The following is a 19,589-nucleotide window of genomic DNA, read 5'->3' on the forward strand; positions in this document are numbered from 1 at the left end:
TTTTTTTTTATTGGCAATAAGGTGTGTGTGTGTGTGTGTGTGTGTGTGTGTGTGTGTGTGTGTGTGTGTGTGTGTGTGTGTGTGTGTGTGTGTGTGTGTGTGTGTGTGTGTGTGTGTGTGTGTGTGTGTGTGTGTGTGTGTGTGTGTGTGTGTGTGTGTGTGTGTGTGTGTGTGTGTGTGTGTGTGTGTGTGTGTGTGTGTGTGTGTGTGTGTGTGTGTGTGTGTGTGTGTGTGTGTGTGTGTGTTTACAAAATATCCCCACAAGGATAGTAATACCAGACATATTTAAGATCTTGTGGGGAAATTTGTTGGTCCCCCTAAGGAAAAAATCGTATACGTCATACTAAATGATATAAGGGGATCCAATATGCCCTTTATACCGTATAAGAATCATTGTCTATGATAAGTCCCCATAAAGCATGCACACCCAACGTGCGCGTGCATGTCAATTATATCAATTGTGGTTGGTCTGTCACAATTATTGTGCCTGATCATGATTATTTGAATAATTGTTGTTAGCAATTAATGTGCAGTTATATTCTAAGGAATTTTTTTTTTTTAAATTACAAATGCAATGAAATGAGCTTTTTTATGTCTCTTTACAGTGCAGTGGTGCATTATAAAGTAATCGATAGCACTTAAGGTTTCACTTTTTTTTTTTTTTTTTTACCATTATTTAACAATTTTATAAACAATTTAGTATTATTTGACTGTTATAGAATGGACTGCCTTTAAATAATGCACCAGAGTGAAGAATTTGGGACATATAGATATATATTACCAGTACATCATTTTTTACGACAATGATATTTTACTATAATATAATATTCAGGTTTTCTGGTTCTTAAAAAACATTAGTATGAATGGAAAGACTAAGATTAAAGTGGACCCCATAGAAATATTTTAAGCATTTGTAAATATTTAAAATGTTTCTTATTATTTTAAATATTGATCATTCTAAAGCAGACTCCCAATAAAAATATTTTAAATATTTGTAAATATCTAAAATATTGCTTAAAGTATTACTAAGACCAAAGTGGACCTCCAAAAGAAATATTAAAAATTAAATTAAAATATTACTTATTATTTAAAATAGTATTAGGATTAAAGTGTTTTTATATAAAATATTGTTTATCATTCTATTTCTGTGCATTATTAGTTTGCAAATCTTTATATTAAATATTTTTTATAATACTGTAAATCATTTTTGTATAATATTTAATTAATGTACCATGAATCACATTTATTTGTATGATAATTAATTCATCAAACTAAATCTCATTTGTAATTCTTGTTTCTGTATTTTAACCAGTAAGTGTATCATGTTGTAATCTATCAACACATTCTGGAGTAGAGAGAGTTTGCTTCACATGGGCCGTCCCCTCTGAACGCTCAAGACATTGATTTATTTAGTAACCCTTCTGCCATACTCCAACCTCCACACACACGTGGACACACACTGTGTCCTCGTTTCCCCTTCCAAACTGTTGCTTATGAATGCTTGACGTTTTGCTACATTCTCGGAAGATCAGTTCCAGGTGTCGTTATGTTCGATTTTTTTATTATTGTTTTTGCCTGAATTCATTTACGCTCTCCTCTGGCAAGCTTAATACCACCGCCGATGTTCAACCACGTTAACTTCGCTGAATAATTCATTTCAAACTAAATCTTAATTCTTTTCAACCCTTTCCTGCTGGTGTTGCGTACGAGCGAGCACCTCCAGCCAGTGATGTCTTTACACAGGAACGAGTGGCAGCATGTGTCATCTTCACAAAAGTAATCAAGTATCATTCATCTTTGACTCCTCCAGCTCCGTCTTCTCCAGGCGTCTTTGGGCACACCTCACCACCGGTTATTCCTTTTTCCTCACCAATTATTTCTGAATAGACTCATCAGTGCCATTCAATTGGCTTTCTGTACCAAGAGCAATTACATACCGCCCGCTCTGTCTTTGTTTGTATTGGACGATCTGATGTGCATTGTTCCTGCTCATAGTAAGCTTGTGTTTTATAATGGACTTATTGCTCCAGAATATAAATCATGTTGAATAAGCATGGCTTTTATTATTCTCTGTGATGAGGTTGTTTTTCATGGAGATTATTTTGTTTAATTAAGAACAACAGTCAAAAATAAGGGGGAAATTATGAAGTGATTATGTAGGTTATTGTGTACTTTTATTATATATTTTTTTTCCTTGTTATTGATTATTGTTATTGAAATAATCTTGTAAAGTATTCACGCAGAGACCGCTGTTTAACTGACAAAACAAAAGCTTCAAATATAGCTGCAAGTAGCAATTAAGGGGGCACAAAGCACAAAAAAGGCATAAGTTATGCAAGCATGGCTGGGAGCATTAGACCAACTGCAACAATAAATAATTAAAGAAATGTAGAACGTTTTAGCCAAAATGGGTGAAAATCATAAATAGAATCACTTGTAATATGATTTAATTGCTTATGACCTTTGACCAATAGGTTGCACTGTTGCCATATTGATGTCATGAGGTCAGTGTGAGGTGGCAATGACACATACAAAGTTTGATCTCAATATGCCAAAGCGTTGCAGAGATCTGGCCTCAGAATCGGCTTGGCATCATGGCATCAATTTCATTGATGCGTTACTCAAGGACGGTTTGTGCGATCAACAATCTTTTAATAAATTTGTGGTTTTTGCCAACATAGTCACAATATGATCTGAGCCGATTTTGGAAATAATAAAAATTAACAATTGGACCAGCGGTCTCAAAGGAGTTTGAAAAATAGGTTTTCAAAGAAATTCAAAATGGAGGACAGCAATTTCGACCAAGTATGGCATAATTGGTATGATTGGCTATTAGCCTCTTTTTTTTTTTAATTTCATTATAATATTTGACTGCAAGGTTGCGCTGAGTACCTGTCTACGGAGAGCCTGGCCACTCCCTATTAAGTCCTATTATACTGAATTTTGGTTGTAGTTCCACCAGAGTTCCACTGGGGGCGATCGCCCATGAGTGCAGAATGAATGGGAGTCTATGGGGCTAGACGGCTAAATTTGTCTCTTTCACCCGATTGCCGTTGAGAAATCTCAGATTTGATTGTAGGTTTTGCAAGTTCAACATGGGTTATAGGTCGAAAGTTGAATGAACGAGTACTTATGTCCTTTCGATTTCTTACAGGTTGTTGTTGCCCATAACACGCTAGCATTCTGCTAATGAACGCTGATTGGTCAGTGAAGGACTGATTACGACCAGAGATACCGCTTGATGGCATCTTGTGTGTGTGTATTTTCAGCGTGTTCTTTTAAAACAACAAAACAAAAACTCTTCTAGCGCATGTATTTATCTTTGTCATCTGTGTTGTCGATGCCTCGAGAGAAAAGAAAGTGCAGAGCGCGAAAGCAACCAAAGTGACTGAAGGATTGCCGTAAAACAGTATCTCTGGTCGTACGATGTGTATGACGTCATTGACACTTTAAAAGACTTTTTAAAGCAAATAAGTGACTCTAAAAAATCTAACACCCAGCAATGTGTAATTTCTTTGCATCTCCTTTCGAATACAACATTCAAATTACTAGACAAAAAATTATATCCTGAGAAAAGTGGATTTTGAGGGGTATAGCGCCATAGACCTCCATTCATTCTGCACTCGTCCTGTGAGCGCCCTCATATGGAGCCAGAGTGGAACTGCAACCAGTTCAGAAGCCGGACGTTTACTGAGAGTGGAACTTCTCCCCTTATTAGACATTCTCTGCACATACCAAGTTTTGTGACAATACGCTAATGCATTTTATGACAAAATTCTAAATGTCCAATGGCCAAAATGGTCGACATGAGAAAATTTGATATAATTTGACTCGGTATGCTGCACTGAATAAGTTTTAACACCGATAATAATTTTTTCATATCTGAGTACCTGAGTTTTAGGTCATGCTTGTGATGACATGTACCAAGATTTGTCTCAATATGCTAAAGCGTTGTGGAGATATAGCCTTGCATCCATCTTGACATGCTCTTTGTCAAATCCGTTCCGGCATAATTTGAAAATGGTTGGGTTTATCAAAAAGCTTTTAATAACTATTTGCCAGCACGGTCTTCAGATGATCTGAGCCAATTTTGGTGAGAATAGGACTTACCGTCTAGGAAGAGTTTGAAAAGGTAGGAAAAATTTTCATGTTGGCTCTCTGTGCTAAAAATTATTAGCATAGAGAGAATGAGTTAGAGACTCCAAATTTGCTGTGGTTAATGTTCAGACTGTTCTCGATCTGTGTGCCAAACTGCATTATTTTCCCGCAAGTGGTTCTACGTCCATAGACTCGAACGGGAGGAGGAGAAAAAAAGGAAAAAGAAGCAGAAGAATACTAACAAATAAAGTGCTGGCCAGTCTAACTAGACTGTTGAAAGCGATTAGTTGTGAGAATGCGTTAGGGGTGGGGGAAAAAATCGATTCTTCGATGCATCGCGATGCGGACGTGGACGATTCTGAATCGATTCACAAATGTCAAAAAATCGATTTTCTAAAATATATATATATATATATATATATATATATATATATATATATATAGTTTTTTCTAATAACGTAATATTGACGGAACGCAAAAGGCGGAACTATAAGCGGACGTGCAGTGCGCGGACAGTCTGTGGCGTGCACATAACAGAGGCGCGCACACACATAACAGACGCATGATGGCTGAGCGCCAAATTCGAACGGCACCTTCTTCGTTAAAAGCTAACGTATGTAAAATTGGCAATTTCATTGTTACCTATTTAGTATTTTTGTATGAGAGCTGCTTTCTGTATTGTTTAGTTTTCACATCAGTACACTGTGTAAACCGATCTGTTATACGTACGTTATACTGCAATATGTGCATATGCCAGTCACAAAAAGTTACATTTTGACTGCTCTCTGCAGATGTTCATTCACTTTTTTTGTATAAGCTGTTTTTGATTGTAGTATACAGCAAACATTTCAAGTCATAACTCTTTATTATTTAGTTGTGTATAAGAGTGGCTTTGTATGTTACTAATTGAAGCTACAGTAAGTTGTTCAAAAATGTTAATTTTGTCTTCTTAATGATTAAATTGTTTACAAGGTGTTCAGGTGGAGAAAAACCTTTTTCTTTACCTTGACATGTTTCGACTGCAACCTGCAGTCTTCCTCCACCTGAACACCTTGTCTTTCTAGAAGAAAATTGTCCAATTTCTACAGTATGTTGGTTCTGATCTACTTCCTAAAGGAAATAAGCCTTTCATTTATTTGTTATTGTTTAGTTCAACTTGATGAGTCACAACACAATGTGATGTATTCATTTCTGTGTTCTACAGAACATAAGCTACATACAAATAATTCTGAAGTTATAACTACACGACACAGAAAGTGCTTTGAGTTGTTGTTACTCAATAAAAGAGTTAAGTAATTCAGCAGCTGACTTTTTTTAATACTGCAATCACTTTGTAGTGTATTTTCGTTTGCTGTTGTGAAATGGAAAATCAATAATCGCTAATCGAGAATCGTTAATCGAAAATCGACTGTAATCGAATCGGGACTTCAATAATCGTAATCGAATCGAATCTGGAAATCAGACAGATTAACCACCCCTAGAATGCGTGTGGATTAGCATGGCTCCAGCGTCAACAGTGCGGATGTCAGGATTGGTCAGACTGTGAAGGTTTGACCCTAGAGCTGTAAGGAGTCCACTATCAAGACAATCACTCCTTCATTTTCTTCTCTGGATGAGTTGGCTCGCTCCAGTGTGTGGATAGACCTGTTCTTTTCAAGAAATCACAGTTCAGGAAATGTGAATGAATGGGCCTGTAATGTGAAGTAAGACGACGTGAAAGAAAGGCAGAGTAGTCAACAGTTCTGCTGAATGACTTTGGTATAGGCGGTGTTTTTAACACGGTCATTCTTTTCCTCTTTCCATCTCCGGGCAATGCCAACATTCAACAAAATCTCCCAGCAGCTATTTCACTGGAAAACTGTAGGCACTTCAACACTTGCACCTTTATATATATCTTTAGTTTTCAGTCTATTACCTTACTTTAGAACAATTTCTGACTTAAAAAACAATGTTTTTGTCATTATTGATTTAGGAAAATTCTGTCGGCCCAGCACAGGTATAAGGGTAGCCTATTATTGTGATATCTTGTGGTATATATCTATTCAGAGGTTTCCTGGACCATGCATTTTTCTGTCATTTGCCGGATTTACCTAGCCTGGCAAGCCAGATCTACATCAAGATGTTAGGTCTGGCAACTCACCATAGACACGGCTCAATCCGAGGGGCGGGATAAACGGCTGTCTTTCAAATTCCCTCTGCACGCAATAGGACAGCGCTTCAACCAACCAGAGCGTTTTCCCAACAGCGGAGTTAACGTTAGTTGATAGATTCAACTTTTGCCATATCTGGCCGGCAAAAATACAAACACATCTTCCTTTTTTTAAGAATGACTTAAGTGCCGTTCTATGCTCTTTTCTCTAAGAAAAACTTAACTCCAAGTCCTCCAGAGTCGCGGACAAAGCCGATTTGAAAGACTGTTCACCAGCAGCCGCCATTCTTTGTTTTCAAGTAGCAGGGAACCGTCGCAACTCTGTCGTCATTATGTTAAGCCCGCCCTGCCTACTCTATACACGATGTGATTGGCCTGACCCAATTTAGGTTTTTACAGCTCTGAAAGTCAACGGAGAGTTGCTAGACTACCCTGGCTGCAAAATACATTTTGCTGCCGCTAGGGTGCGTCTAGATTTCTAGGCTAGGATTTACCATATTTGACAGATAAAATATAAAGAATCCATTTAAAATTGAAGATTTATCTTTTAAGGTATATACACAACCGTTCGAAAATGTGGGGTCAATACGATTATTTTTTTAAAGAAATTATCATTTTTATTCAGCAAGCTGAAATAAATTACTGCACAAAAAGTGACAGTAAAGACTTATATTATTATTATGAAAGATTTCTATTTCAAATAAATGTTGTTCTTTTCAACATTCTATTCATCAAAGAATATAAAAAATGTTTCATAGTTTAATCAAATAATTAGAAAAAAAAAAACGCATCACGGTTTCCACAAATATACAAAGCAGCACAACTGTTTTCAACTGATAATAATAAAAGTTGAGCACTAAATCAGCATATCAGAATGATTTCTGAAGGATCATGTGACACTGAAGTATTGAGTAATGATGCTGAAAATTCTGCTTTGCCATCACAGGAATAAATTATATTTTAAAATGCAATTATTCTAATAATATTTCACAATATTACAGTTTTTACTGTATTTTTGATCAAATAAATGCAGCCTTGGAAAGCATATGAGACTTTCAAAAACATTCAAAAAATGTACAGACCCCAACATTTTGAATGGTAGTATATTTACTTAAGCAACATTACCATTGTAAAGAGATTTTAATAGGAATTAGAAGTAAATAAGAAAGAATAAATTGCAATTTATAAAAATTAGTTAATGCATTAGGTATCATTAACAATAAACAATACCTTTTTCATTATATTCATGAAACAGTTGTGCATTGTTAATTCATGTTTGTTCATAATACATTAACAGATGCTAACAAATGGTATTAGCGTATGTAGAAATAAACATTCAAGATTAATAAATGCTGTAAAATGATTGATCCTTGGTAATTCACAGAGAGCAAAATAAAATAAGTCCAAGAAGCTGCAACTCGGTGCTTGGTAGGACTAAAAAAAGCTTTTGCTACATATGTTCATGTTAGATTCATGTCAAATTAAAAATATCAAGCGTTACAGTATTTTACTGACAGATAAAAATAGCACATGACAGAAAAATTAAAAAGTTGTCCTTCAAAGTGAGAGATTATTTGTAGCGCAAATCTGCAGGTGAACTCAAAATAAACTTGATTTCTATCTCTGTCAGATGGTCTCCTCATAAATACGACAAAATTGAGGTGGTCCTCACTGCAGAACACGAAATCCAGGGAAATCCACCTTACATATACCTAAACCTACCCATCTCCACCCACTGATCCCTAAACCCACCCCTAAACCTACCAATCTCCACCCCTTAGATCTGGATCCAACTCCGCCCCCTGATCCCTAAACCCACCCCTAAACCTACCAATCTCCACCCCTTAGATCTGGATCCAACTCCGCCCCCTGATCCCTAAACCCACCCCTAAACCTACCAATCTCCACCCCTTAGATCTGGATCCAACTCCACCCCCTGATCCCTAAACCCACCCCTAAACCTACCAATCTCCACCCCTTAGATCTGGATCCAACTCCGCCCCCTGATCCCTAAACCCACCCCTAAACCTACCAATCTCCACCTCTTAGATCTGGATCCAACTCCGCCCCCTGATCCCTAAACCCACCCCTAAACCTACCAATCTCCACCTCTTAGATCTGGTTCCAACTCCACCCCCTGATCCCTAAACCCACCCCTAAACCTACCAATCTCCACCCCTTAGATCTGGATCCAACTCCGCCCCCTGATCCCTAAACCCACCCCTAAACCTACCAATCTCCACCCCTTAGATCTGGATCCAACTCCGCCCCCTGATCCCTAAACCTACCAATCTCCACACCTTAGATCTGGATCCAACTCCGCCCCCTGATCCCTAAACCCACCCCTAAACCTACCAATCTCCACCCCTTAGATCTGGATCCAACTCCGCCCCCTGATCCCTAAACCCACCCTTAAACCTACCAATCTCCACCCCTTAGATCTGGATCCAACTCCGCCCCCTGATCCCTAAACCCACCCCTAAACCTACCAATCTCCACCCTTTAGATCTGGATCCAACTCCGCCCCCTGATCCCTAAACCCACCCCTAAACCTACCAATCTCCACCCCTTAGATCTGGATCCAACTCCGCCCACTGATCCCTAAACCCACCCCTAAACCTACCAATCTCCACCCCTTAGATCTGGATCCAACTCCGCCCCCTGATCCCTAAACCCACCCTTAAACCTACCAATCTCCACCCCTTAGATCTGGATCCAACTCCGCCCCCTGATCCCTAAACCCACCCCTAAACCTACCAATCTCCACCCTTTAGATCTGGATCCAACTCCGCCCCCTGATCCCTAAACCCACCCCTAAACCTACCAATCTCCACCCCTTAGATCTGGATCCAACTCCGCCCCCTGATCCCTAAACCCACCCCTAAACCTACCAATCTCCACCCTTTAGATCTGGATCCAACTCCGCCCCCTGATTCCTAAACCCACCCCTAAACCTACCAATCTCCACCCCTTAGATCTGGATCCGACTCTGCCCCCTGATCCCTAAACCCACCTCTAAACCTACCAATCTCCACCCCTTAGATCTGGATCCAACTCCGCCCCCTGGATCTCGTGTACTGCAGTGAGGTGCTACTGACAAAATTGGTGATTCTAGTCAGTGATCCCTTCGGTCTCTGCGAGTGTGAATCTCTTTTCTACCTCCTCTCAGTTTTACCTTCTCTGATTTGCAACTAATTAGATTGTTGCTGAACTCCAATATGTGGGTAATAGTGTGTGGTTGTATATTTCTCATCCACCTCCTCCTTGGCGTATTCGGGAGGACTGCAGAGATCCAGCGGTGTTTTGGGCCCGCTCCTCGTCCCACTCTGTCCTGATGCAAACCAGCTTTATGATTTAAATGATAAAAGAAAAGCCAAGCATGCATCATTTATGAGATGGAGAAGACCCTCCGTTGTTCAAATTAAAACCGCACTGCAACTGAGAACCAGCACAAAAACATCCATTTTCAACAAGCTCTTCCCGCATTGCATGTGTGCATTAGCAGATATTAGTGAACATTATGTGGATTTGTAAATAGACTCTGCTAATGTGCTTTTTTTATTTGTGTGTTAACCAAATGTCCAAACAAAACTGAAATCACTTACCAACAGCCCCCACAACAAATGCCTTAATGAACAACTAAATAAATAATGTCTTAATGAAAAGAGGGTTGGGTTAGTGGATAGGAAAAATCTTTTGATCAATAGAAAAACAGTAGTATGGTAGAAAAACAAACATGTTTGTGTGCACATTTATGGTTTTATTCAGTTCATCTCGCTCAGATACAGTGTCACAAACAAACATGCAACCACACACACACACACACACACACACACACACACACACACACACACATACACTTGGATATAAACGACAGACACCCCTTGAGAGCACAGGCATTTTATTCCGGATCGATGGGTTTACCTTTATCTGGGATTTTATACGATTATGGTCTGAAATATTTATGGATGTGTGTGTGTCTGTATGTCTGTGCGCTCGCGTGTGTTTCTGACTTCCAGTGTGATCAAAGTCACTTCATTAACCTCACCGCTGGGGCCTTTAAAGGACATTTCCCCATAACAAAAATCAAACCATTTTATTTTCATTTGTTGGCAGCAATTGATGTTTCGTTCCACTGATTGTTTTGCAGCAATATATTCAGCCTCAATCAAATATTGTTTGTTCAACTTCACAAGTTCACTTTTGGCATTTTCAAAGGCAGAGGTATTTTCTATTTTATTGAAGAATAGAATAATAACACTATTTAAAATATATATATATATATATATATATATATATATATATATATATATATATATATATATATATATATATATATATATATATATATATATATATTAATAATATAAATTGTTAGATAAAATATATTCTAAAATAAAATTATTATTATTATTATTATTATTAAAACGATGATGATTAATTATATCATTACATTTTTCTTCATTCTTCAATGAAATTGTATTAAATAAAATACACATTATTATTATTATTATTATTAATAATAATAATAAAAATAGTATGAGTATTATTCAGTTATTTGTCATTCCTCAATAAAAATGTAAAATAAAATATAATTCTAAAATAAATATTTATTATTAAGGAGATGATGATAATTATTCAGTTACTCTTCATTCTTTAATGAATATGTATTAGATATAATAATAATAATTATTATTATTATTATTAATTTCTTTATTACTATAGCACAAAGAGAAGGGTCTGCTGAGGAAATCCGCAGTGTTGCAGTTTATGGCAGTGATGAGATAGCCTTTGTTCAGGTGGACCTCCACCAGTGCTCCTCTTAGTGCTATTGCAAAAAAAACTAGTGTACTATATAATGCTGTATTAAAACTAGTGTACTATATAGTGCTGTATAAACTAGTGTACTATATAATGCTGTATTAAAATTAGTGTACTATATAGTGCTGTATTAAAACTAGTGTACTATATAGTGCTGTATAAACTAGTGTACTATATAGTGCTGTATAAACTAGTGTACTATATAATGCTGTATTAAAACTAGTGTACTATATAATGCTGTATTAAAACTAGTGTACTATATAATGCTGTATTGTTGCCAGATGTAGTGGTTCAATAAGCACTGCTCATGAAGTATGTATTAATAATGCAACACCAAATTTTTGAAGAATTGCCATGAAAGAAGGTGGAGATACATGTCTGCTCTCACACCTGTAGCTGAGTATAGTAAACGCTTTGATGCCATCTGTATGCCGTCTCCTCGTTCTGTTCATTTCTCTCTCTCTGTGCTCGTCTGTCCTGAGGAGAGGAATCTCACAGATCTGCTGTCTTCTTCATTCTCTCTTTCTGACACGCACTCCTGACCGGCCTGTGTTCTGTCATCCATACGTTCATCCATACATCCCTTATTACTTCCTTCTTTCTTTCCTTCCTTCCTTCTTTACTTCATTTATTCCTTCGTCACTTTTTTTTACTTGTCAAAGCAACAGAAATCATTAATTATCTTTGTTTTTGAATTTGGTAAACGATGGTAAATATTGGTCAACATTGGAAAATGACTCATTACTGGTCTGTGTGTTCGTACATTAATGTTTTATCCCTCCTCACATTTCATTTTAAAACAATAAGTGCTTTTTCTGCTAATTGAGGCACATCAACTTTATTTACACAGCACATTTACAGCGCTCCGGTAATTGAGTTCAAATTCGTTTAGGCTTGTTTCATTCTTATTCTGTGTATGATTAATTTGAAATGAATTTGTGTAGTGAGGGCAACTAAAATACATGTATAGCGCTTAGAATGTTTGTAAACGTTTTGTTTTATTTACCGGTAGTTTTTTTTTTTTTTTTTTTTTTCTCAATGTAATTTTGACATATATTGAAAATACGGTATATGAGACTTTATAAGTGATTGTTATTTGCGAATCTTTTCTTCTCTCTCTCGCTCTCTCTCATTTTTCACCTTGCTATGATCAGAAATGGAGTTCCAATCAAGGAGAACGAGGGATTGCTCTCGTCTATCTGTTGGAAGGAGGTGATGAGTAGAATATCTTAACAGCACATTACTGCTCTCTCATATTCACATGTTCATTCCTTTCAAATGATGAAAAATTCAAATGATTTTTCACAAGCCACATCATTTTTATCATCAGCATGCATTTGAAACATTATAGTGTTCCCTGTGCCAGCTCTCTCTCTCTTTCTCTCTCTCCCCCGTCATGCTGTTTTTCTTTTTCTCTTTGTTTCTCTCCCTCTTTATGAAGTGGTTTCTACAGCTGGCCGATCTTTCTTCACAGTTCAGCGCTCGACATTTTAGCTCCGACTCTCTCCATGCTCTTCTTCCTTTTCTTTCATCCTCTTATTTTCCTCCCTCCCTCCTTCTATCATCCTCTCTCAATTTCTCCAACACACTCTCTCTCTCTCTCACACACACACACACACTGCACTTGCTGTTCTTCGACCTTTTAGCTCTGTCTGTGCTGTCTCTGACGGCTCTCCACAGACATCATGGCTGGAAAGAAGAAATAAGAGTGAAAAACTGCATGAGGCTTTGAGGGGGTGGAGGAGAAATTCACCCTCACATACACAAGAAAAAGGAGTCACAATAAGACTAAATATGTCAAAAATGAGAAATTGACATACTCTAGCTGATTATGCATTCGAAGGTTCTTTTCATTGCTGTGGTCTCCACATGTTGCACTCTGGGTAAAATGCAGCTTTGAGTCTGAATAAAGTGAGCCGTATGAGTTTTCTTGCAGCTCTATTGATTGTTGTTTAAGGCTGTGTGTTTTGGATGACAAACCAGTGCAGATCCTTTGTGTGGCAGAAGTCTTACGGACTGTTTCGAGAAGCTTGCTTAGCAACGTTAACCATGTCTGTGTAATTCACTCTCTCCAGATGATGCTCATTTCAAACTCATTTTCTTGTGCTAATAAAACGACCTCTAATAATAGCTCAAGTTCGGCCCTCAAAGCGGTTTTACTTTCAGATGTATAGTCTCTATTAAAACGTGCGTTTTACTTCAAAATATTACTATATCCATTCTGAATAGTTTTTCTGAAAATTGTGTTCATGAGGGAGTCACACATCTTTCTAATGCTATAAAATAAGGGATAATGAATAATCAGTCATTGTCAAAAATTAAAACCCAACAGCAAAGCCAGTAAATAAATAAAGAGACCTGAAACATTGATTTAATTTGAAATGATTTCATTATGAGCGAAGAAAGAGGCCAGAAGAGGGTCAAGACTATAGGGGAGCGCGGGGCACAACCTAACGCGGGGTTAGTTGTAACACGCTTGTTTTAAATACTTCCACACATGCTTGGATGACGAAACTTTGTTTATTTACTAGTTGCCATATCAACACTATATAGAAAAAAAAATCCACCAAAATTATTTTATTTTTGGAAGATATCCATAGACATTTATTAAACCATAGCAAAAGTAAATTTCTTACTTAAGTTAATTTTTCATCTCTATTTTTTGTGTTTATTTAAAATAAGACAAATCTGATATTATTTTAATCTCCAAGATGTTATTTAACAGTTGAGATAGTTCTTTAATGCTTCGCTAACTAGCAGAAGACACTAGCAGGGTTTAAATCCCAGTTGTGCAGGCGGGGGCATGTTGTAACACTGCGTTACAATGTGCCCCTATTAGAAATATGCTATTATATTCTATACTTTTATTCATTTTATTGAGAAAAGGTGAATAAAGACTGAGTGTCAATGTTCAGAAATTACTAATTATTTATTTGTTTATAGCTGTTTTCATGTGTTCGTAGTCAAAACTCAAAAATGAGTTTATATTTAATTATTAAAAATTGGCATTATTTTATATGAAAAAGTTTTTTAATTGTATTTTATTTAGAAAATATTTTAGTTTGTTTTGTATATTTTTTTTATTAGATCAGATAACATTTTAAGCTGCCATATGTTATGTTACAATGTGCCCCACACATGTTACAATGTACCCCACCTATGGGGCATGTTGTCACATTTCACTTCCATTCTTTCGGGGTATATCAAGAAAAAAAGTATATACTGTATTAATAAAACAAAAACACATAATTGTAGTAGACATGTGGGAAATTAATGTGGGAAAAAATAAATACTCTGAACCATAAGTAGATTTACACAAACTGAGAAAGTCAAAAAGCGTTAGGTTGTGCCCCGCTCTCCCCTAACCATGGTAGGGCTGTCACTTTTGAGAAAAATCAAATTCGAACGGATATCGAATATCAAGCAATGTATTCGAATATCTATGAGTAAAATGTCAAATGAAGTTAACGAACAACCTCGATCCATCAGGAAACGCCACATGGTCACTGAATGTCACTGCGCTTTATGAAGAGTTTTTCTTTTGTGCGAAAAAGCCGTTCGCCGGAGATGTGTTAAAAGATAGCGGAGTGCATTCATGATTAGGCTACCGGTATAATAATAATCCTCCTGGCGCCGGCTCTGAGTGAGTAATGTACTCTCTTACCTTTGTTCTTTGATTAACATTAATGACACTTTAAGACCAGCCGCTGCGGACTGAGACGCGATCTGACACGTCTCTACGTTCATTTAAGACTTTATTTAAATAATTTAAGACTGCTCTTATGAGGACACTCGACAAAACGGACATTTGGCATAATTTGTGTGTTGTGGTTTGTTCAAGCCCGAAAGAGAACTCGATACTGACACACTGTGGGTCATGTGTGTGTAATGGGCAGGAATTACAGCGGTCTCTTTAGTCTTGTCGATATCTTCCATTTTCAAAACAAGCTGGCTATTGGCTATTATTCGCTTGATTTGGTCATGGGTCTACGCTACAATACGTTTAGAGCGGCCGCTACTGGATGAGATGGCAAACAATAAAATTAAAAGCAAACGGTCTAATAATAGACTGTAAAAAATGCGCAAAACATGGCACTTTAAAAACCGGATAGTTTATTTATAGTTCGATTTCGGATATTTCACGTGATGTTTGAATGCATATTCGAATATCGAATAAAAAGTGACAGCCCTAAACCATGGAAATTGCGTTTTCATGGTGTTGGTCTTGTCTTGGAATTGGGAGCATGTGGACTCTGACTCACTTAGACTGGAATTGACTGGACTCGGCTACAACACTGAGTGACACGAGGACAGTTGTAGATGAGTTTGAACAGGGTCAATCACCCATGCCTCATGAATCATCCATCACACATGAATGATTAAAAGCAGCTTTTAAAGATCTGACCAGCGTAATGTGCTTCATGTATCCCAGAGTTAATAATGAAAGTGGACTGGTTTATCACAGAAACACACACAGGTGATAACCAGGCGTGAATGGATAAAAGTGGCTGAGATCTTTGATATTGTGTGTAATTGTAGTGTCCATATCCCTCCAACAGCTCTGATTACCTCTATCAGTTACTCTACTCTTCCTTTTCATTTATACACCTAAATGACAACATTAGAAGGGACATTTTTGTGACATGAATGTAGTTACATCCTTACTGTCTGTGTATATATGTGCAACCTGAACTCTTTCCATAGGCATTAGAAATCTTTGTGTGAGGTCAGAACAGTGCATGTAAACTGCTTTTGAGTATTTTATATCCACTATTAACGTCACGTCATGTTTAATATGAGTACGCATGCACACACGCAGTCAAAGGGCATCATATCTCTTGGCTTGTGCTTGCCTTTAATCAAATTTAGCACATAATTGATTTTCCAGTGTGCTGACTCTTACAGTACCGCTCCTCTGTTCTCCACCTCTAAAGCCGGCGGTTGAATCATTTATGCTGAAAAGACGAGAGATGTGCTCCTGGTCTCTCTGAGCGGGCTGGGGGTCGCAGAAGGGTTGGGACATCTCTCTCGGAGCTCATTTATATCGCATGTGACCCCCTTCAGACTTGCAAGTGCAACATGGCCACTAGATAACACAGATAAAGAGAATATACAGTAGTGTTCCCAGGCGAAAGGCTAGAAGCTCTAATCTGAGGTGGAAAGACAACGGTATTTTTTGTAATATTGTCTCAGATGTGTACATAATAGAGTAGGGGTTAAGGTAAATTAATATTTTTATATACATTGGAATATTATGATTCTTTTTTTTTTAAAGAGTTTTACAGTTTAATTGAACATTGCAAGCTTCGCGCTCAAATTCTATTTTATTACAAAAATAATTGAATGCTCCTATTTCTCCAATTATTCACATTTGAATCATCAATAAATTGTGGTTACATGGTTGGCATTTTAAGATTTCATAGAATAGTTTGAATTAAATTGGTAAAGTAACAGGGTTGATCCAGTCGATTAGATTGTGTGATATTTTTGAAAGAAGAATTTTGTGCTCACTAAGGCTGCATTTATTTGATCATTATTATTAAAGCTTAAAATAACTGTTCTCTACTTCAGTATATTTTAAATTGTAACTTATTCCTGTGATGGCAAAGCTGAATTTTTAGCATCATGATCCTTTAGAAATCATTTTAATATGCTGATTTAGTGGAATCCAAACTGATATTTTTGTGGAAACCGTATAGCATTTTTTTAATGATAATTTGATGAATGACTAAAGTTCAAAAGAACAGCATTTTTTTTTGTGACAGTGTAAGTCTTTACTGACTTTATATATATATATATATATATATATATATATATATATATATATATATATATATATATATATATAATGCATAATTTGAAATGTATGTATTTTCCAATTCAGCAAGAGGAAGTTGTAAAAACGGGTGAAAACAAAGTAACAGTAATAAAGTAACAGGACTTTTGTTGTGTTGGGAAAATGTCCATATTAACACTTGGTAAAAGTAAAGTATAGATATAACAATTACTTGTTTATATATGGTGGAAATACAATATTGTGTGTGGTGTTTGTGTGAAGTGGGAGGTTTGCTCGCACACAGATTGTTTGTCGCACTAAAGTGTTTATTGAAATTGATTTTTTTCCTCCCTCTCCTGGCTTGTTTCTCTCTCTGCTCTTTCTATCTCTTTCTCTTATATTTCTGTCTGTCTCTCCATCTCTGCAGGTGACTGAGGAGGTGTGTGACTCTGAGCTGCTGTCTTTGCTGTTGAATGCTGGGATGTTGATCAGTTGTGTGGACACAGCTCTGTATTCTTCTCTAGTCTCTCACATGCTGCTGGCTCAGGGGGTTTGGGATGTGGAGAAGGCCGCTCGTGACCTCCATCAGGCCGGCCACAGTGCTCAGGCCGGGTCCTTGCTCCTGTCCTACCGAGGATCACACCCAGGACAGCTGACCTTCAATAGCGCCCTCGCTGTCATTAGAAAATGGCTTTGAGGAGTACGTGTGGGTACACGGAGGGGTCACGTGTGTCCGTCTGTGTTTTGGAGACAAATCAGTCAACAAATGAAAGTCGTCAATCTCAGCTGAATAAAATGGAATATTAAAGGGACACTGGCACCAAATCCAGATCACAAATATCAGTTGTAATTAGCCTATTCAGACATTGTTTGTTTAGGATTTCTTCCCGTTGGCAAAAGACTCAAATCATCTTCCCATTTTTCTCTCTCTCTCTCTCTCTCGCTGTCAGTTTCTCTCTCCTGAGTGAAGCTCGGTGACACGGGTGTAATTACATTACTTTGGCTGTTTGGTCACGCTAGCCTGCACTAATAATCATTACAGCCGGAGTCTGAATTGAAAACGTCGCATGTGTGCCGAGAGAGTGTTCTGCACGTGTATGTATGTGCGGCTTCACGGTTGATAGTTTCCACACACAACTTTTTGCTCTTTTCTTTGGTAGGGTTATTAATTATTTTTGAAGAAAACAGATTAGGCTTTCAGGCACACTCTCGCCGTGTGATTGTTTTAACGCGCACACACGAACTACGTACTACGACATGTGTTGGAAAATATGTGGATTTTAATGAAAATGTATGAGCAGTGCGCAATAAAAAAGCATTTTGCTTTATCTCACAAAACCTGTTTTTTTATATAACAAGTTTGGTGAACTGCACATTTTGGGCAATGAAGTATTAGGCCCAACGGTAAGAAAAGATTCTTAAGATAAATGTGATGTGAATAGGTAATATGTGAGCACCCATCCATGGGTTTAATACAAACAGTACAGCATCTGTTTTTAATATATTATTGTACTTGGCTGTAATATCTCACCTGATACTCTGAGTGTGCAAATGGGCTATAATTGAAGAAAGAAAAAAACCTTTGTTCTATTATTATTAGTGGTGCTTGCTAAGGCAAGTATAACTGATACTGTTTATCATGATCATTTTACCAAACTCCTAACCCTAATAAAGTATTAAACTCTGGTACCCGACTTGACCCGCACCGTTTGTCCAACAAACATGATTTGGTACCTCAGATCGTGCCAGTCATGTAAGAATACCAAATACAGATACAGACTTACTCAAGAGAAAACATTATTTGTGTGGTGTTGTTTTTGCTAAATGGATTCTGCTAATTTTGGTGTCTGCTAAGTGAATAAATATAAGAGTCAATACTCTTCATCAGACCTGAATCTGTGCGGCTTGTTAAAAAGAGATTACTTTAACTGTTATTTTTACATGCTAAACCCCACTTTTTTTAGCAACCTGGCAAAATGAACTACACCATGGTCGCTCGACTTCAACGCCAACTGACCCATTAACGACCCATTAAAGGAGAACTCCGGTCAATTTTAACATTGAGCTCATTTTATTGTACATTTGGAGTGCTGTCAATACAGAGAACAACGACAAAAATCGGTGTTGCCTACACCGTGTTATCCTCTTTTTAAAATTTGCACCCTGTTGACTTCAATGGGGCAAGTTTTAAACCTGCTTTTAGCCTCTTTTAGCCTCTCAGCGCACATACCTGTATTTACTTCCAGTTTTCGGTCGAAGTTCACAGTAGTCGATTGTCAAGTTCACATGCGTGATCTCAGACTGTCAGCTGTCAATGTGAACTCGACAATCGACTACTGTGAACTTCAACCGAAAACAGGATGTAAATACAGGTGTGCGCTGGCTGAATTAACATCATTTTTGTTCATATCTTTCACATCTACTGCAGTCAGATTCACCGTGTTCACTCTGAAGGAATCACTCACATGACCTGTGCACTTGTAATGACACATCAAGGATGTTAAGAGGCTAAAAGCAGGTTTAAAACTTCCCCCATTGAAGTCAACAGGGTGCAAATTTTAAAAAGAGGATAACACGGTGTAGGCAACACCGATTTTTGTCGTTGTTCTCTGTACTGACAGCACTCCAAATTTACAAAAAAATGAGCTCAATGTTAAAATTGACTAGAGTTCTCCTTTAAGCCAATTGCTAGCAACTGGCTTTTTCAAGACGCGTAACACGAGTGGAGTAATATCTATGTATTTT

At 37.4% G+C, this 19,589-nt stretch overlaps 1 protein-coding gene across 2 annotated transcripts in view; it reads left to right on the forward strand.

The window, feature by feature from the left end:
• nbas (NBAS subunit of NRZ tethering complex) overlaps window positions 1-18,731 on the forward strand; it is a 194,546-nt gene extending 175,815 nt beyond the window's left edge. For both annotated transcript variants that reach the window (XM_079887640.1, XM_079887641.1), the window contains exon 52: window positions 17,272-18,731. In XM_079887640.1, the coding sequence (XP_079743766.1) occupies window positions 17,272-17,541 (270 nt within the window). In that variant the 3' untranslated portion in view covers window positions 17,542-18,731. The remainder of the gene's footprint in view (window positions 1-17,271) is intronic.
• The last annotated feature ends 858 nt before the right edge of the window (window positions 18,732-19,589 follow it).

The sequence above is a fragment of the Squalius cephalus genome, assembly GCF_949319135.1.
Source record: "Squalius cephalus genome assembly, chromosome: 12".
Taxonomy (NCBI): Eukaryota; Metazoa; Chordata; class Actinopteri; order Cypriniformes; family Leuciscidae; genus Squalius; species Squalius cephalus.